This window comes from Talpa occidentalis, unplaced genomic scaffold, assembly GCF_014898055.3.
Source record: "Talpa occidentalis isolate TD23 unplaced genomic scaffold, MPIMG_talOcc4v2.1 talOcc4.10, whole genome shotgun sequence".
In the NCBI taxonomy this organism is placed as follows: Eukaryota; Metazoa; Chordata; class Mammalia; order Eulipotyphla; family Talpidae; genus Talpa; species Talpa occidentalis.
In genome coordinates, this window is record NW_023600993.1 from 8,201,199 (window position 1) to 8,213,841 (window position 12,643).

General features: G+C 55.2%; 1 protein-coding gene across 1 annotated transcript in view; it reads left to right on the forward strand.

The window, feature by feature from the left end:
- NUP210 (nucleoporin 210) overlaps positions 1 to 12,643 on the forward strand; it is an 86,584-nt gene that overhangs the window by 20,144 nt on the left and 53,797 nt on the right. The window contains exons 8-13 of the mRNA XM_037523765.2: positions 357 to 425; positions 1,724 to 1,830; positions 2,290 to 2,430; positions 3,674 to 3,811; positions 5,175 to 5,330; positions 7,012 to 7,210. Of these exons, the coding sequence (XP_037379662.1) occupies positions 357 to 425; positions 1,724 to 1,830; positions 2,290 to 2,430; positions 3,674 to 3,811; positions 5,175 to 5,330; positions 7,012 to 7,210 (810 nt within the window). The remainder of the gene's footprint in view (positions 1 to 356; positions 426 to 1,723; positions 1,831 to 2,289; positions 2,431 to 3,673; positions 3,812 to 5,174; positions 5,331 to 7,011; positions 7,211 to 12,643) is intronic.

Here is a 12,643-nt window from a genome sequence, read left to right on the forward strand (position 1 = left end):
GAGGTGCCCCGGTGGAGGGGGTGGGCTCGGAGCCGGCTCTTTGCCTCCAGGACCTTCTTGTCCCTGGGGCTTGGCCAGGACTTTGCTCACTGGCATGTGGGTGGTACCATACTTGTTGCTGTGCCCTGTGTGGTCTACAGTGCCCCTTGCTGAGACCCCCCACCTCCCCTCTCTGCTAGTGTGGGAAGTATGGTGTGGGCTCTGATTCTGCCAAGCAGCTGACCCGCTCAGCCTCACAGCGAGTTTTCGTCCCCTCTTCCACCAAGTGACAGTGGTCATCGGGCCTCCTGGCCAAGCTGGAACCCACTGGCTGACTGGTTGGCTGTCTTGTGTTTGTGCCTTAATCAAGAACACAGGTATCCGCATGCAGGGTGCGTCCAGGCTGCCTAACAGCACCATCTACGTGGTTGAACCCGGGTACCTAGGTAAGCATGGGCACCTGGGCCCTGCTAGATGCTGCTCAATTGTGATGACAGGTGTTAAAGGAAAAAAGTAAAAGCAGCTGCTTCCCAGAAAATGCTCCACTCTGGAGAGTCCCATCAGTCGCGAGGCCCAGGGCCACCAGCACCTGCCAGACCCCCAGGCCTCTCCCTAGACCTAGATGGGATTAGGCCAAGTTGGGGGGGGGGGTTTCTGCCTCTTTTTTTTTTTTAATATTTATTTATTTGTACAAGCACTGGCTGGGGTACAGGTCAGAGGTGCAGGAGGGTGAGAGAATTCACCAGAGACAGAGCAGGGAGCAGAACAGGCAGAAGGACCGAAGTACACTGCTGAGGGGAGCAGCGGGCAAGACGGGAGAGGTCTGCCGCGCCATGTGGGAATCTCACTGGCCGGGAATTGAACCCACGCTGCAGAGGCTGCAGTCAGCTTCACAGCGCTGTGCTCAACCCGCTGTACCACCGGGGAGACCCTCTGCCTCCTTTTTATACCAAGACTCTGGCTAGACATGACTTAGTTTTGGGTGTTTGGAGGGTAAGCTTGGTTTCCAGAGAGGCCCCTAAGGTGACTTGACAGTTGGCAGATGTCTTGGGTAGGGGGAGAGGAGGATAGACGTTTGGCAAGAAAAGGGGAGGGGAATCGGCCACCACGGAGACTTTGGGGGGGAACGGCTAAGGCTTGAATGTCCAGGACACCTGTGTCCCCTGCGTCACTGAGGAAACTGTTCTGAGTTGACTCACCTGTTGGGAACATTCAGGCATGAGAGTGTTTGAAGTGCAGGAAGCCCCAGGGTCCCCTTGTGAGCTGCAGATGATTTTGCCATCGGGCACAGACCCACATTGACAAGGTAGTGACGCCAGGCCCGGTGGCTCTGTGTGTCTTAGGAGCTTCATTTACTCAGAAACGTTTGTTTCGTACCTTTCGTCTGTCTGGCCTATATTGGACACAGAACTTCAAGGGAGAGGAAGTTGGGGGGCCCTGTAGCTGGTTGTGCGGGGGAGACCGGCAGGCAGGCAGTGACAGGACAGCAGTGTATTGAATAATTGAGTATGGGAGAGAGGCATCTGGAAGATTTGGGGTGGGTTTTCTCAGCAGCTGCTCATTTGTGGGTAGAGGGGACAGTGGGGACAGTGGTCCTGCGATGAGAAGGCGCACGCTGTCACGGGGTCAGGAGCAGCCGGTCTGGTGTGGAATGTGGGAACAGGCGACAGGGCCATCTCCCCCTCTCCCTCCACGGCGTGCCCTGTGGCTGGAGTGGTCACCTCTGCTGCCCATCGTGTTGCAGGGTTTACAGTCCACCCCGGTGACAGGTGGGTGCTGGAGACCGGCCGCCTATACGAAATTACCGTTGAAGTGCTTGACAAGTCTGGCAACAAGGTCTACCTGTCAGACGTGAGTGCCCAACTTGGGACCTGTTGGGGGATGAGGTGGGATGGGTGTCCTGGAGCAGCTGCCTGATTGTAGCCCCAAAGCTGCAGGGGCCCCCACGCAGGCAGGCTGATTTGGGGTGCTTCCTGGTGGTGCCAAGTCCACGAGAGACACTGCAGGGTTGTCAAGACCCTGCAAGCCTCTAAGTGTGCGTCCTCCCTAAGGCTGAGGTGAAGAGAGGAGGCAGGAGGGGAGGGAATGGGGAGAGGTGACTGCCTATTGCCTCCTGCTCCCTTCTCATTGGCTGAGAACTTTGAGAGGCCATCTTTGCCTGCTCTGTTGGAGCCTTCTCTCTGCAGGGCAAGGAATACCCATAACTCTACAGAGTCTGGGCCTGGGCTGCTTTGGGTCATGTGGCTTCTTCCCTGTGTTTCCTGAGTTTCTCCAGAAGCGCCCTCCTTACCCACCCTCCTTACCTTCCAGAACATCCGCATCGAGACCATGCTTCCTCCTGAATTCTTTGAGGTGCTCTCTTCTTCTCAGAATGGCTCTTACCATCATGTGAGGACCATAAAGAGGGGCCAGACAGCCATTGAGGCAGCCCTCACCTCTGTGGTGGACCAGGCAAGTGGGTGTCCCCCCACCCCTGCATGCACCCTTGGGCCCTCCTCAGGCAGAGCTAACAACCCCAGCGAGCCGAGACTCCAGGACTCGGGTCCCCAGACTCAACCTGTGCTGCTCTCATAGGAGCCGTGGGTCCCCTCTCTGGACTCACCGTGTTATCAAAGGCCAGGGTCTTACCACTCATCGCCCGACAGTGATTCGAGGTTTGGTATAAAGAAAGCGGCTTGATCAGGTGCGGGTGAGCTGAGAAGTGGCGACTGCAGTGCCCCTCTCAGGCCCGGCGAGGTGGTCACCAGGGAGGTGGGCTGCTTTCCTCTTAGCAGGGTGCACCTTGTCAAGGTCTTTGCCAGCACCTGGTTCTTGCAGAGTGTGCTGTGACCAGGGCCCACACCAGCTAGTTCTTCCTGCCAGTACCTCCCGCGAGGCACTTGGCATTAAGCTGTGACAGCTAGTCCTTGATTTCTGGGCTGCTGGGACCCTGAAGAAGACAAGTGGGGGTAGGGGGAGGAGAAGAGAGAAAATGCACAATAGAAATGTACCCTTTCAACAGGGTCCCTGGGCACTGGGCCTTTGGGGTCTCCCTGCCCCCTGTTTCCACACTGGGCCCCATCTTTCTCTGCCTTTACGGATGCCTATGAAAATGGGTCTGTGCCTTCTGGGGCTAGAAACCCTTGGGACAGTGTTGACCCTGTTTGTCCAGCTGTGCTCCCACTGGGAGCCTTGAGCACTCGAGCTGTGAGGCTGCTGGTCTTCCTAAATCTTTTTACCACCCCTCACCCACCCCTGTGTTTAGGAGGCCAGTCAGTTCAGGTGGGAGTGACCTTTCACTGACAGGAAGGTTGGTGGGTCCTCATCTTCCTGCCTGCACAAGGCATCACGGACCCACAAGAGGCATGGGCCACAGCCGGAAGCGTCCAGCAGCCATTTCTCCAGCCGTCTGCCACTGCAGCCGGGGCTCTGGGTGAGGTGCTTTAGTGTCCCTTGCCTTGGTGTCCCCATTTGTAAAGTGAGGATCACTGTGTCCATGGTGGTTGGGCCGCTGTGGGGGTAAAGTCCAGCATCTACTTGAGTGGCTCTTACTGAACCATGGAGAGCTGTCTCTGTTGAGAGAGCAGGCTGCAGGACAGGTGGCTTCTTCCTTCTGTCCCCCACAAAGTCTTTTGGGATCCAGTCCCCAGGGAGGTTGACTGGGAATGGACAGCCTGGTTGTCATGGTGACATGTGGTGCTCTCGCCAATTGTAGGATGGAGGAGTCCATACGTTACGGGTGCCTGTGTGGAACCAGCAGGAGGTGGAAATTCATGTCCCCATCACCCTGTATCCCGGCATCTTGACGTTTCCCTGGCAGCCAAAGACCGGGGCCTATCAGTACACCATCAAGGTAATCCTCTGGCGGTGCCTGCGGGCCTGCCTCTGGGTGTCTCCCTGGGCTTGGGGCTTTCCCTCCAGTCTTTGCCTTTCCATATTGCCCTCTTGTGGTCAGAGCCAATTTTAAGTCAAAGAATCTACTGTATTTTCCGAGGTTTCCATCACAGCAGTGCATTTTGGTAATCGAGGGGGGAAAATGTGAAAACAGAAAACTTAGAAAGATAGATCAAACCTCACATTTGCTTTTATATAAAATGATTGTTTTCCCCAAGCAGGTAAATGTGAAATTCAAGGGACAAGGCCTCCCACCTGTGAGCGGGCCAGTCTTCTCGGTCTCTGACATGTACGTGTCCTCTGGCCTGGGTCGGAGCAATTGATGCTCTCCATGGCCTGCTCCCTCGCGGCCTTCACAGTCCCCACCAGTCCCCGCCTGTTCCGTGGCGGTTGTGACAGGTGTTTTGTCTGTACCCTGGCACCTGCTGCTTGTGGATTAAAAAAAATATTTAACTTGAGTTAATTTGAAGATCTAATAATTAGTTTTATTAAACAATTCAAGCAGAGAGCTATCCCGAGGGGTGGTTAATCGAGATGGGAGGCTTTTATAGGAAGGAGGGAGGCCTGAGGATGTTGTCAAGAGATAGAGGGAAACTCGTTGGAGGGCCAGTTGGGGGCCACGTCTCATTGGCTGAGGCACTGCATGTCCATTGGTTGGACTCATTGCTGGACTGGTGGGAAACTTTCCTTCCTGCTGGGGGCTATAACTGCCATTAACTGCCACCGTCCTGTCCATTGTCGCTTTGGGGAGAGGGGAGCTGAGGGCTCCTTCTGCGGACTTCTCAACTCGGTGTTGGCTCAGGCTTCCTTTGTGATTTGTCATGGTGCCCACTCAGGTGTGTGGCCTTCCTGGCCCCTCGAGGGCTCTGGGGTGGAGGCCCCTGCTGTGGCCACCGTGGCAGGTGCCTGGGAGCCACGGGGGTGAGCCAGCAGGGAGGCAGTGTTGGTCAGGGGAGCAGCGTCCTGCACCTGGCTCCACGGCAGGGCCTTCCCTCTCCTTGCTGAGGCCAGGGGTGCCCCCTGGGTTCTGGGCCACTGTCACAGGCACATGCGTACATATGTCGGTCACGAGGTCTCCAGAATATAAGGCTCAGAAAGGAGATGGGGTGGAGGGGGAGCCTCCAGCAAGATGTTGACCAGTGCCATGTTTTTCCAGGTGCTGTGGAATGTAGATCGTGTGTGTGTGTGTGTGTGTGTGTGTGTGTGTGTGTGTGTGAGAGAGAGAGAGAGAGAAAGAATATGTGTTGGGGGGGAGGTGAGTGGGTTTGAATGTGTGAGAGAGTGGGCAGGTGGGCTCATCTGATGGGTATTTTCCTCCCCAGGCCCATGGTGGGAGTGGGAACTTCAGCTGGTCTTCATCAAACTACGTGGTTGCTACGGTCACCGTCAAAGGTGTGATGACCACAGGCAGCGACACTGGCCTCAGTGTGATCCAGGCACATGATGTGCAGAACCCACTACATTTTGGCGAGATGAAGGTGAGACCCCAGGGGCCAGGACAACTCCAGAGGAGCGGGGTGCTCTGGATGGTGGTCTCTAGCCATCCCCTCTTAACCAGCCCTCTGGCTTAGTTTCAGCCCTTGATCTTGTACTTGGTATTGGTAGCAGGTGAGTGCTTGGCTTGTCAGGCCCCAGCCCTGCTTTGAGCAGCTCATGGCCAGCGAGGTTAGGGAGAGGGCTGGCATCTGACCCTTGGCAGGGGATGGGACCAGAAGGGCCAAGGCCAAGACAGATGGAGTTTTTGGAAGGGGAGCCAGACAGTAACAAGAGAGTCGGTATAGACAACTCTCTTGACCTGGAAATAGGGATTTCCACCTGGCAGGGCCTCTGGGTGTGGGCTTATGAATTCACAGTGAAAGGGAAACTCTCAGACTCCTGGCCCAGGTGCCTTTCCCCTCTTCCCTGTTGAGGTACGAAGTCAGGAACTACCTGCATTGGATCCTGGCTTTTGCTCCTGAGTGACCTGGGACCAAGACCAATTCAGTTCGCAAAAGCTGTAGCCCAGCCCGTACCTGCCCCTCCTGACGGTCTCCTGATGCCTGACCCCCACCTTGTCCCCTTTTATTGCCTCATTTAGGGCAGAACTTAGGTACGCAATGCGTTTGATCCCGACCTTGTGTTGTTTGGGGCGCGGCTGAACATTTGCTCTCGTTATTGCTGGCCACACACACGAGATCTACCTCTCATAAAGAGGGGTGTAATGGAGACCCTTTCGCTACAATATGGTTGTCACTTATTTGGATTAACTGACTGTCCTGCCTTTCCCCACCCCCACAAGCTTCCTTGTCTCAGTAAATGTACCACCTTTCACCCGTTTACTCAACCTGAAGGCTTGAGGACACTCCTGGAGAGGCAGTGAGTGTGGCCAGCTGACCCCGCCTCCGCAGCCTCCATGCCAGCTTCTTCATGGGTCAGCGAGGCTGTAGCAGAGCCTGGGTGCCCAGAGGCGAGAGGCTTAGATGAGCTAGCAGTGCCTTAGAGCAGAGCTGGAGTCAGGTCGGTTTTGTTTTGTGTCATTCTTGGTGTCATGGGTGGTGCCCCTTCTCGCCCGATACAGCCACCTGGTCGTTTGTCCGGTGAGCTGTTCATTCTCACCAACCCCAGTTCAGGATGCCATCATGTGTTCTCTCGCTGGGTGGGATTTCCCAGCAGCCTCTTCACTTGCTACCTGACTGTGACTTTCCCATGGAGGCCAGATTGACGGGAACCCGCAAAGACTTCCCCACTCGACTGTAGTGAAAACCATCCTGGCCATGGCCCACGTGACCTGGCCTACTGCCTCTTACACTCTAGCTCTTTCCATTCTACCCCCACTCAGGACACTGCAGACACACTGGCCTCCCACAGGCTGAGCTGGTGGCACATGCTTCAGCTCCTTTGCATGGGTCACCTTTTCTTCCCAGTGTGTTTCTCCTTGGTCTACTGCCTCTGACATGACGCTTAGGTCTGAGCTCCTGTGTCAGCGCAGAGACGCCTTCCCTGGTAGTCTGTCCCTGAACATCGCCCCAGTGCCAGCACACTCCATCATGTACCCCAGCTCCCTCTCCTCATTGATGTGTTCTCGGTGTCCAGCACAAAGCAGTTCTTCATCTATCTGAGCAGCAGGCCGGTCCTCTCCCTTGGAGGCCAATGACCCCAGCCTGTGCCCCTGCCCTCCAGGTGTACGTGATCGAGCCCAGCAGCATGGAGTTTGCCCCCTGCCAGGTGGAGGCTCGGGTGGGCCAGATCCTGGAGCTGCCACTGAGGATCAACGGCCTCATGCCTGGTGGAGCCAGCGAGGTGGTCACCCTGAGCGACTGCTCCCACTTTGACTTGGCAGTTGAGGTGGAGAACCATGGTGTGTTCCAGCCACTCCCAGGTAACCCGGCGCTGTTGAGCAGGCACCAGGTGGTGGGGTTGGGGCCAGCACACGTGGCCTGAGTCCTCAGCACTCGGCGGAGGCCAATGCAGATCACTGAACAGGGGCTTGAGATGGCAGGGGGTCAAGGCAGAGGATTGGCATTTTGTCCCCTATCTACCTCAATGATCTGGGTCTTGCTTACTGTGTGACTTTTGGCAAATCACTCAGCTCTTTGAGCCTCAGTTTCCACATTTCTACGTTGGATGTGTCCTGAACAGCATCACCTGTCGCAGTATTCAGTGCAGTCGGTGGTTGGAATACCTCTTCCACGGGGGCTTTGGCTGGTGACTGGCTTGTTCCTCTGGCGCCACTAAGCCTGTGTGTGACATTTTTCTTTCCAGTCTCCCCTGCAGGGTTTTGGTGGCAGTATCAATGGTGACGGTGGCAGTAGCAGCTTATCAAGTGTCTGCCCTGCATGGGATGTGACTCACAGACTTCATGCCACTGTGGGAGGGGCACACATGTACAGGGTTTGGGGCGGCGTGGGGTATGGGTCTGGGTGTGCCTAACCCTGGAGCTGTGGCCCCTCCAGAAATGGGAGCAAGAGGCTTCTGCTCTGGTTTGCAGACAGTGGGCTGATGAGCTGTGGAAGGAGGAGCAGAACTTAGCCAGTGGGTGACAGTTGGTGGGCAGGGACTGCTCCCTTGGCCAGGGCTCCAAGGTGGGCATGTCCTTGGGTGTGGGCACACACAGTGGACCTGGAATGGCAGAACATCTCAAATCACAAATCACGGAGGGGTTGGACCCTAGTGTCCAGGAGTAGGGAGTCGCTGATGGGTTTTGAGCAGAGGAGTGACCATGTGATCCTGGCAGTTTAGGATCTAAACCAGTGGTAGAGGCATCCATAGAGTGCCTGTCTTGCCAGGTGGCGTCACAACCATTGCTGTAGTTGTGGTTCCTCATAGAGCCGTTTGAACACGAAGCTGCACACAGGAGGGAGGCAGTATCCGAAACCAGGGCACACTATCTGTGTCCTTCTCTGCTGCTGTGGCCCCTCTGACCATCCAGGGCAAACTGAGGCTTATAAAGTAGTCGGTGTTCTTTAAGCAAGAGAGCCATTTAAGATGAAGGAAAACATCAGTTCGAGGGAGAAAGAGGCCATTGATGGCAGCACAGGAGCCCGCTCTCCCTATAGGACCTGCCACGTCAGTCCTGGAGAGAAGTCTGCAGCCTCAGTATCAGGTCAGTGTCCAGGAGGTCCTGAGAACAAGGGCAGGGTGTGGGATTCCAGCCCTGGGCTCAGGCACCACATCCTCCATGTGTTGGCTGTGTGATGTCAGGCAAGTTGCCCAATCTGTCTGTACCTTAGGTTCTCTTTGTATGAAATGGGGTACCATTCCCTCTCTTCTTACAATGAACATCCCTCAGTGCGTTTCTAGGGGTGTGTTCGGAAGACAGCAAGTAAAATAGAAATCCTGTCATGTCAAAATTTCCCTTAGAAAACTTCAGATAACCCCCAGTGTAGATAGATAGGTGGCTTTGTGGGGGTCCAGGCTGTATGAAAAGGATGTATTGGACAATCTGGGGCCTAGACAGGGTAAAAAGACACTGATGTCGTGGAAATCTGTGGGCCTGGTGGGCCTGGGGTCGGCACATTGACACTTGCCCTTGGGCACAGGCAGCTCAGGGAACAGATGCAGAGATGATGCCCACAGCAGGTGAAGGTCCCCACCCCCTCCATGTACGTCCTTGAGTTTGCCCAAGTTATGAGCACAGAACTGTTCTCGGGAAGGGACTGCCCAGGTCCCCTCTGCAGCCCCAACCCGCTCGCCCAGCAGCTTCTGGGTCAGTTTGGGGCGCCATCCTCTTCCTGCCTGGGAGCCCATTTCTAACTTGTCCTCATTGTTGATGTCCCCTTGAAAGCCCCTTGGCCAGTGGCTGTTCCTATGGCCCCTCCACAGAGCCACCCAGCTTGGCCAGTTTGCCCTGGCGCTTGCACCTCAACTCTTGCTCTGCTCTGATCCTTTCTCTGCTCTCAGCCTCAGGTGACTTCCAGCTTTCTGCTCACTGAGCACCTACTAAGTACCATGCTCCAGGGGCTCCCTGGTAGACATGGAAGGTGTGGTGTCATTCTCATCACCCTTACTAACTCGCTCAGACAGAGCATGCAACGGGCTTCCCAGGCCAGGACAGTGGAGCAGTGGGTGGGCCACAGGGCGGGACACTCTGGGTGTGCAACCAGCAGAAAGGGCCAAACTTTGTCCCCAAAAGAAATGTGTAGAAGACGTTGAGTCTAAGGCAGTTTGGGGTGTTTGGGGAGGCTGCTTAGAGGAAGTGACAGTTAAGGCCTGCAGGGTGGGAGCAAATGTGGGGGGCATTGTTCAGGAGCAGGGACCTATGTCAAGAGCCTGGAGTCAGGAAAGAGTGTGGCCTGCTTAGGGGTCCAGCCTGGGCAGTGCAGCTGGGCCTCACCTGCCCAGGGCGGGGTGTGTGTGATGGGGAGAGCCTGCTTGTCAGGGAAGCACTACCAGTCTTCACTCCAGCAGGAGGGGGGTCGGGGAGTCTGGCTGACATTGCACTTCCCAAAGCTGCTCTGCTGTGCTGTTGGAGCCAGAGTGTGTCTCTTATGCTTCCCTTCCCAACCATGCAGAGGGCTTGCCGCTCTGTCCAGAAAAGCATTTGTTCAGATTCTCTGTACCTGCCTGGAAGCCAGGAGGGTTCACACTCAGCCCTGTCATTTCCCACTCTTTGTCAGTGTTGTGGACACAAGCAGGCCCATCTGACAGCGTTGGCAGTTGTCAGAAGCTCCTGGTTTTCCCATGGAGTCTGTAGCTCACTTTTCTTGGTGGTTTAGGGGCTTCCACCCAGGGCCACAGTGTGGCCATTGGCCACACAGTGTGCGTTGAAATGTACAAATCCTAAGAAAAAGTAAAACGTCCTCAGTGTGGCTGTTGGATACGTATGTCTGTAGTCACCCTGAACTGGAAATAGGCCAAATGCCTGTTGACTGGGAAATGAGCCTGCGGTGGATCGGTCTTGCAATGGCATGCTTCTTGGCACTAGAGGAAGCGGCTGCTGCTCACACAACTGCATGGATGGATTTTGGAGACGTGCAGGGCACGAGCTGGCTGGGGTGACGTGCTGGGCACAGTGCTGTGTGGGGGAGGCAGAGGCGAGGGCCTGGTGGTGCAGCTGCACCTGCGTGTGGGCCTCCAGGGTGGGGGTGCTCTGAAATGGGTGGCGAGGGTTGTCCAGCTCTGAATATGTGAAAAACCACTGACTTGTGTGCGCTCCTTAAGTGGGTGTTTCTGTGGCATGGGAGTTAGAGTTCAATAAAACTGTCCTGAAAAAAATGCTTAAATTGTGGTGAAAATTGTCAGAATGGCTTAGTGATGGTCCCTGGGGTAGGGGTGGACAGGGCTGTGGGTAGGAGTGCGGGGAACTGGGGGCAGTTGTGATCTCATTTAGGGAGGGACCTGGGCTGGCAGTGGAGCTGGCAGACAGTTGGCATGGTCCGTTTAAGGTCTGTGCGTGTCTCACCTTCAGAAAAGAAAAAAGCACTAGCATCATGGAATCATTGATGCCAGTGTGTGTGCTAGAGCATGTGGTGAGAAGCGTGCTGGTGCCTGCGGTGTGCTTTCAAGTGCGTTTTCAAAACGAGATGGACTGGCCGCTGCATGGGGGTGGACAGCTGTGCCACCGGAGAGCTGAAGCAGAATGTCCGCGTAGCCGCCAGTGCATGTGGGTGTTGATGGTACAGGGTCTCCAACTTGTCTGTGTATTTGAAGATCTTCGTCACAAAGTGTTTGGAAAGAAAGCAATTGAATGCCACCGGTACCTCCTCAGATGGCTTTTGAAAGAAGGTGGGAATACTCGACGTTGGGGGATGTGACACAGCCTGTGTAGCAGTGAACTTGACACAGCCTTCCCCCAGGGAGACTTGGCTCTGACAACGAGATGGAGCACTCACCCCCCTCCCAGCAGGAGCACAGGGACAGTGCCCTGATGGGGACATGCCCACGGAAAGCTGAGACACGTCCCCTTAGAAGGCGTGTACAAGCGTTGAGGTGGCACTACTTGCCCTGGCCACGCCCTGACACAATAGTTCATTCCCAGTCACCTGGGGAGTCAGTGGCTGTTCACACGCCCTGGCCAAGCTGCAGAGCCAAGTGTGAACGGCCCTTCAGACTGGGCGCCCTGCCCTCTTTGGAGCTCTGTGGGTGTCACGTCGCTGTATACTTAGGCAAAGTAGTAGGTGTGTCTGCGCACACATGGTTGTTGTGTGTGTACGGTAAGAGTGGCCATAAAGCAGTCAGCAGCCACCGCGTGCTGGAACTCTTTCCCTCTTCGGGAACAGATACAGTAAAGAGAAACAAGGTCTCTGAAGCCACGCCAGTGGAATGAGCCTTGGCTCTGCTGTCTACCAGCTTTGGGACCTCAAGCACGTTACTTAACCTCTCTGTGCCTTGGTGTCTGCCCCTAAAGTGGAGATAATTGTGGCTCCCCACTAGGGCTGTTGGGAGAATTGATGTATGCAGAGTCCCTACCAAGCCGTCCAAACTCAGCATCACCTCCATTGCCGTCTCTCCTCAAGCTTTTCATGGCAAACCTCTATTTCTTTCCTAATTAGAGGACTTACATCTGTGTATTTTAAGAATTCACAAGGAAGGATCTGAGAAAGGCTCTGGCCTGGGCCAGGGTTGGCCTGGGCGATAGGATACTAGTAACAAGTTTATTGAATATGTTTTCTATGCAACTTCTTGCCACCAGTGATTTGCAGGCAAGGAAAATGAGGCCAAGAAAGGTTAAGTGATTTGCCTGAGGACACGGCCAGGGCCCAGGGGAGCAGGCTACCCACCTGAGTAGCTTGTGAGTGTTCCCTCCAGCTGGGTGGTGTCTCTAGAGGACGGGGCTGGGCCTTCAAGGGTGGTGTGCACCTCTTGCTGCGCTGTATTCTCAGGCCAGATAATCAAGAACTTGAGTTCATCCTCAGGAACCTCGCAGGAGCTGAGAGGAAGCTCAGCGAGGAACTGGAGGTCCAAGTTCTCTGGCAGCTTGATGTAGGCAGGATTCCACCTTCAGGCTGTTCTCACAGCCTGGGGGCCCTTGGGGTTGTGGCCCTCTGGGTTTCTCCTGAAACTGCTTCGAAGAGGATTTTCTACATTGACATGCAGTAGGCAGGAACCCCCTAAAGATAGTAATTATGCCAATAAATTGTTTCAGTCACTGCCTACGTTGGCTTCAGAGTTGACTTATAAAACCCCATTCAGCCCAAGGGACTGAGCTTGGATTAATGAGGAGGAGGCAGCCGCTGGCCCAGCCAGCCAAAGCCCAGAGCTCCCAGCAGGAGAAAGTCCCATTAGCAGACCATTCAGTTATCAGAGCTGACTACATTCCAGGCCATACCTAGGAGGGGGAAAGTTTAAATTTGGAGGTGCAAAGCAAGCTGCA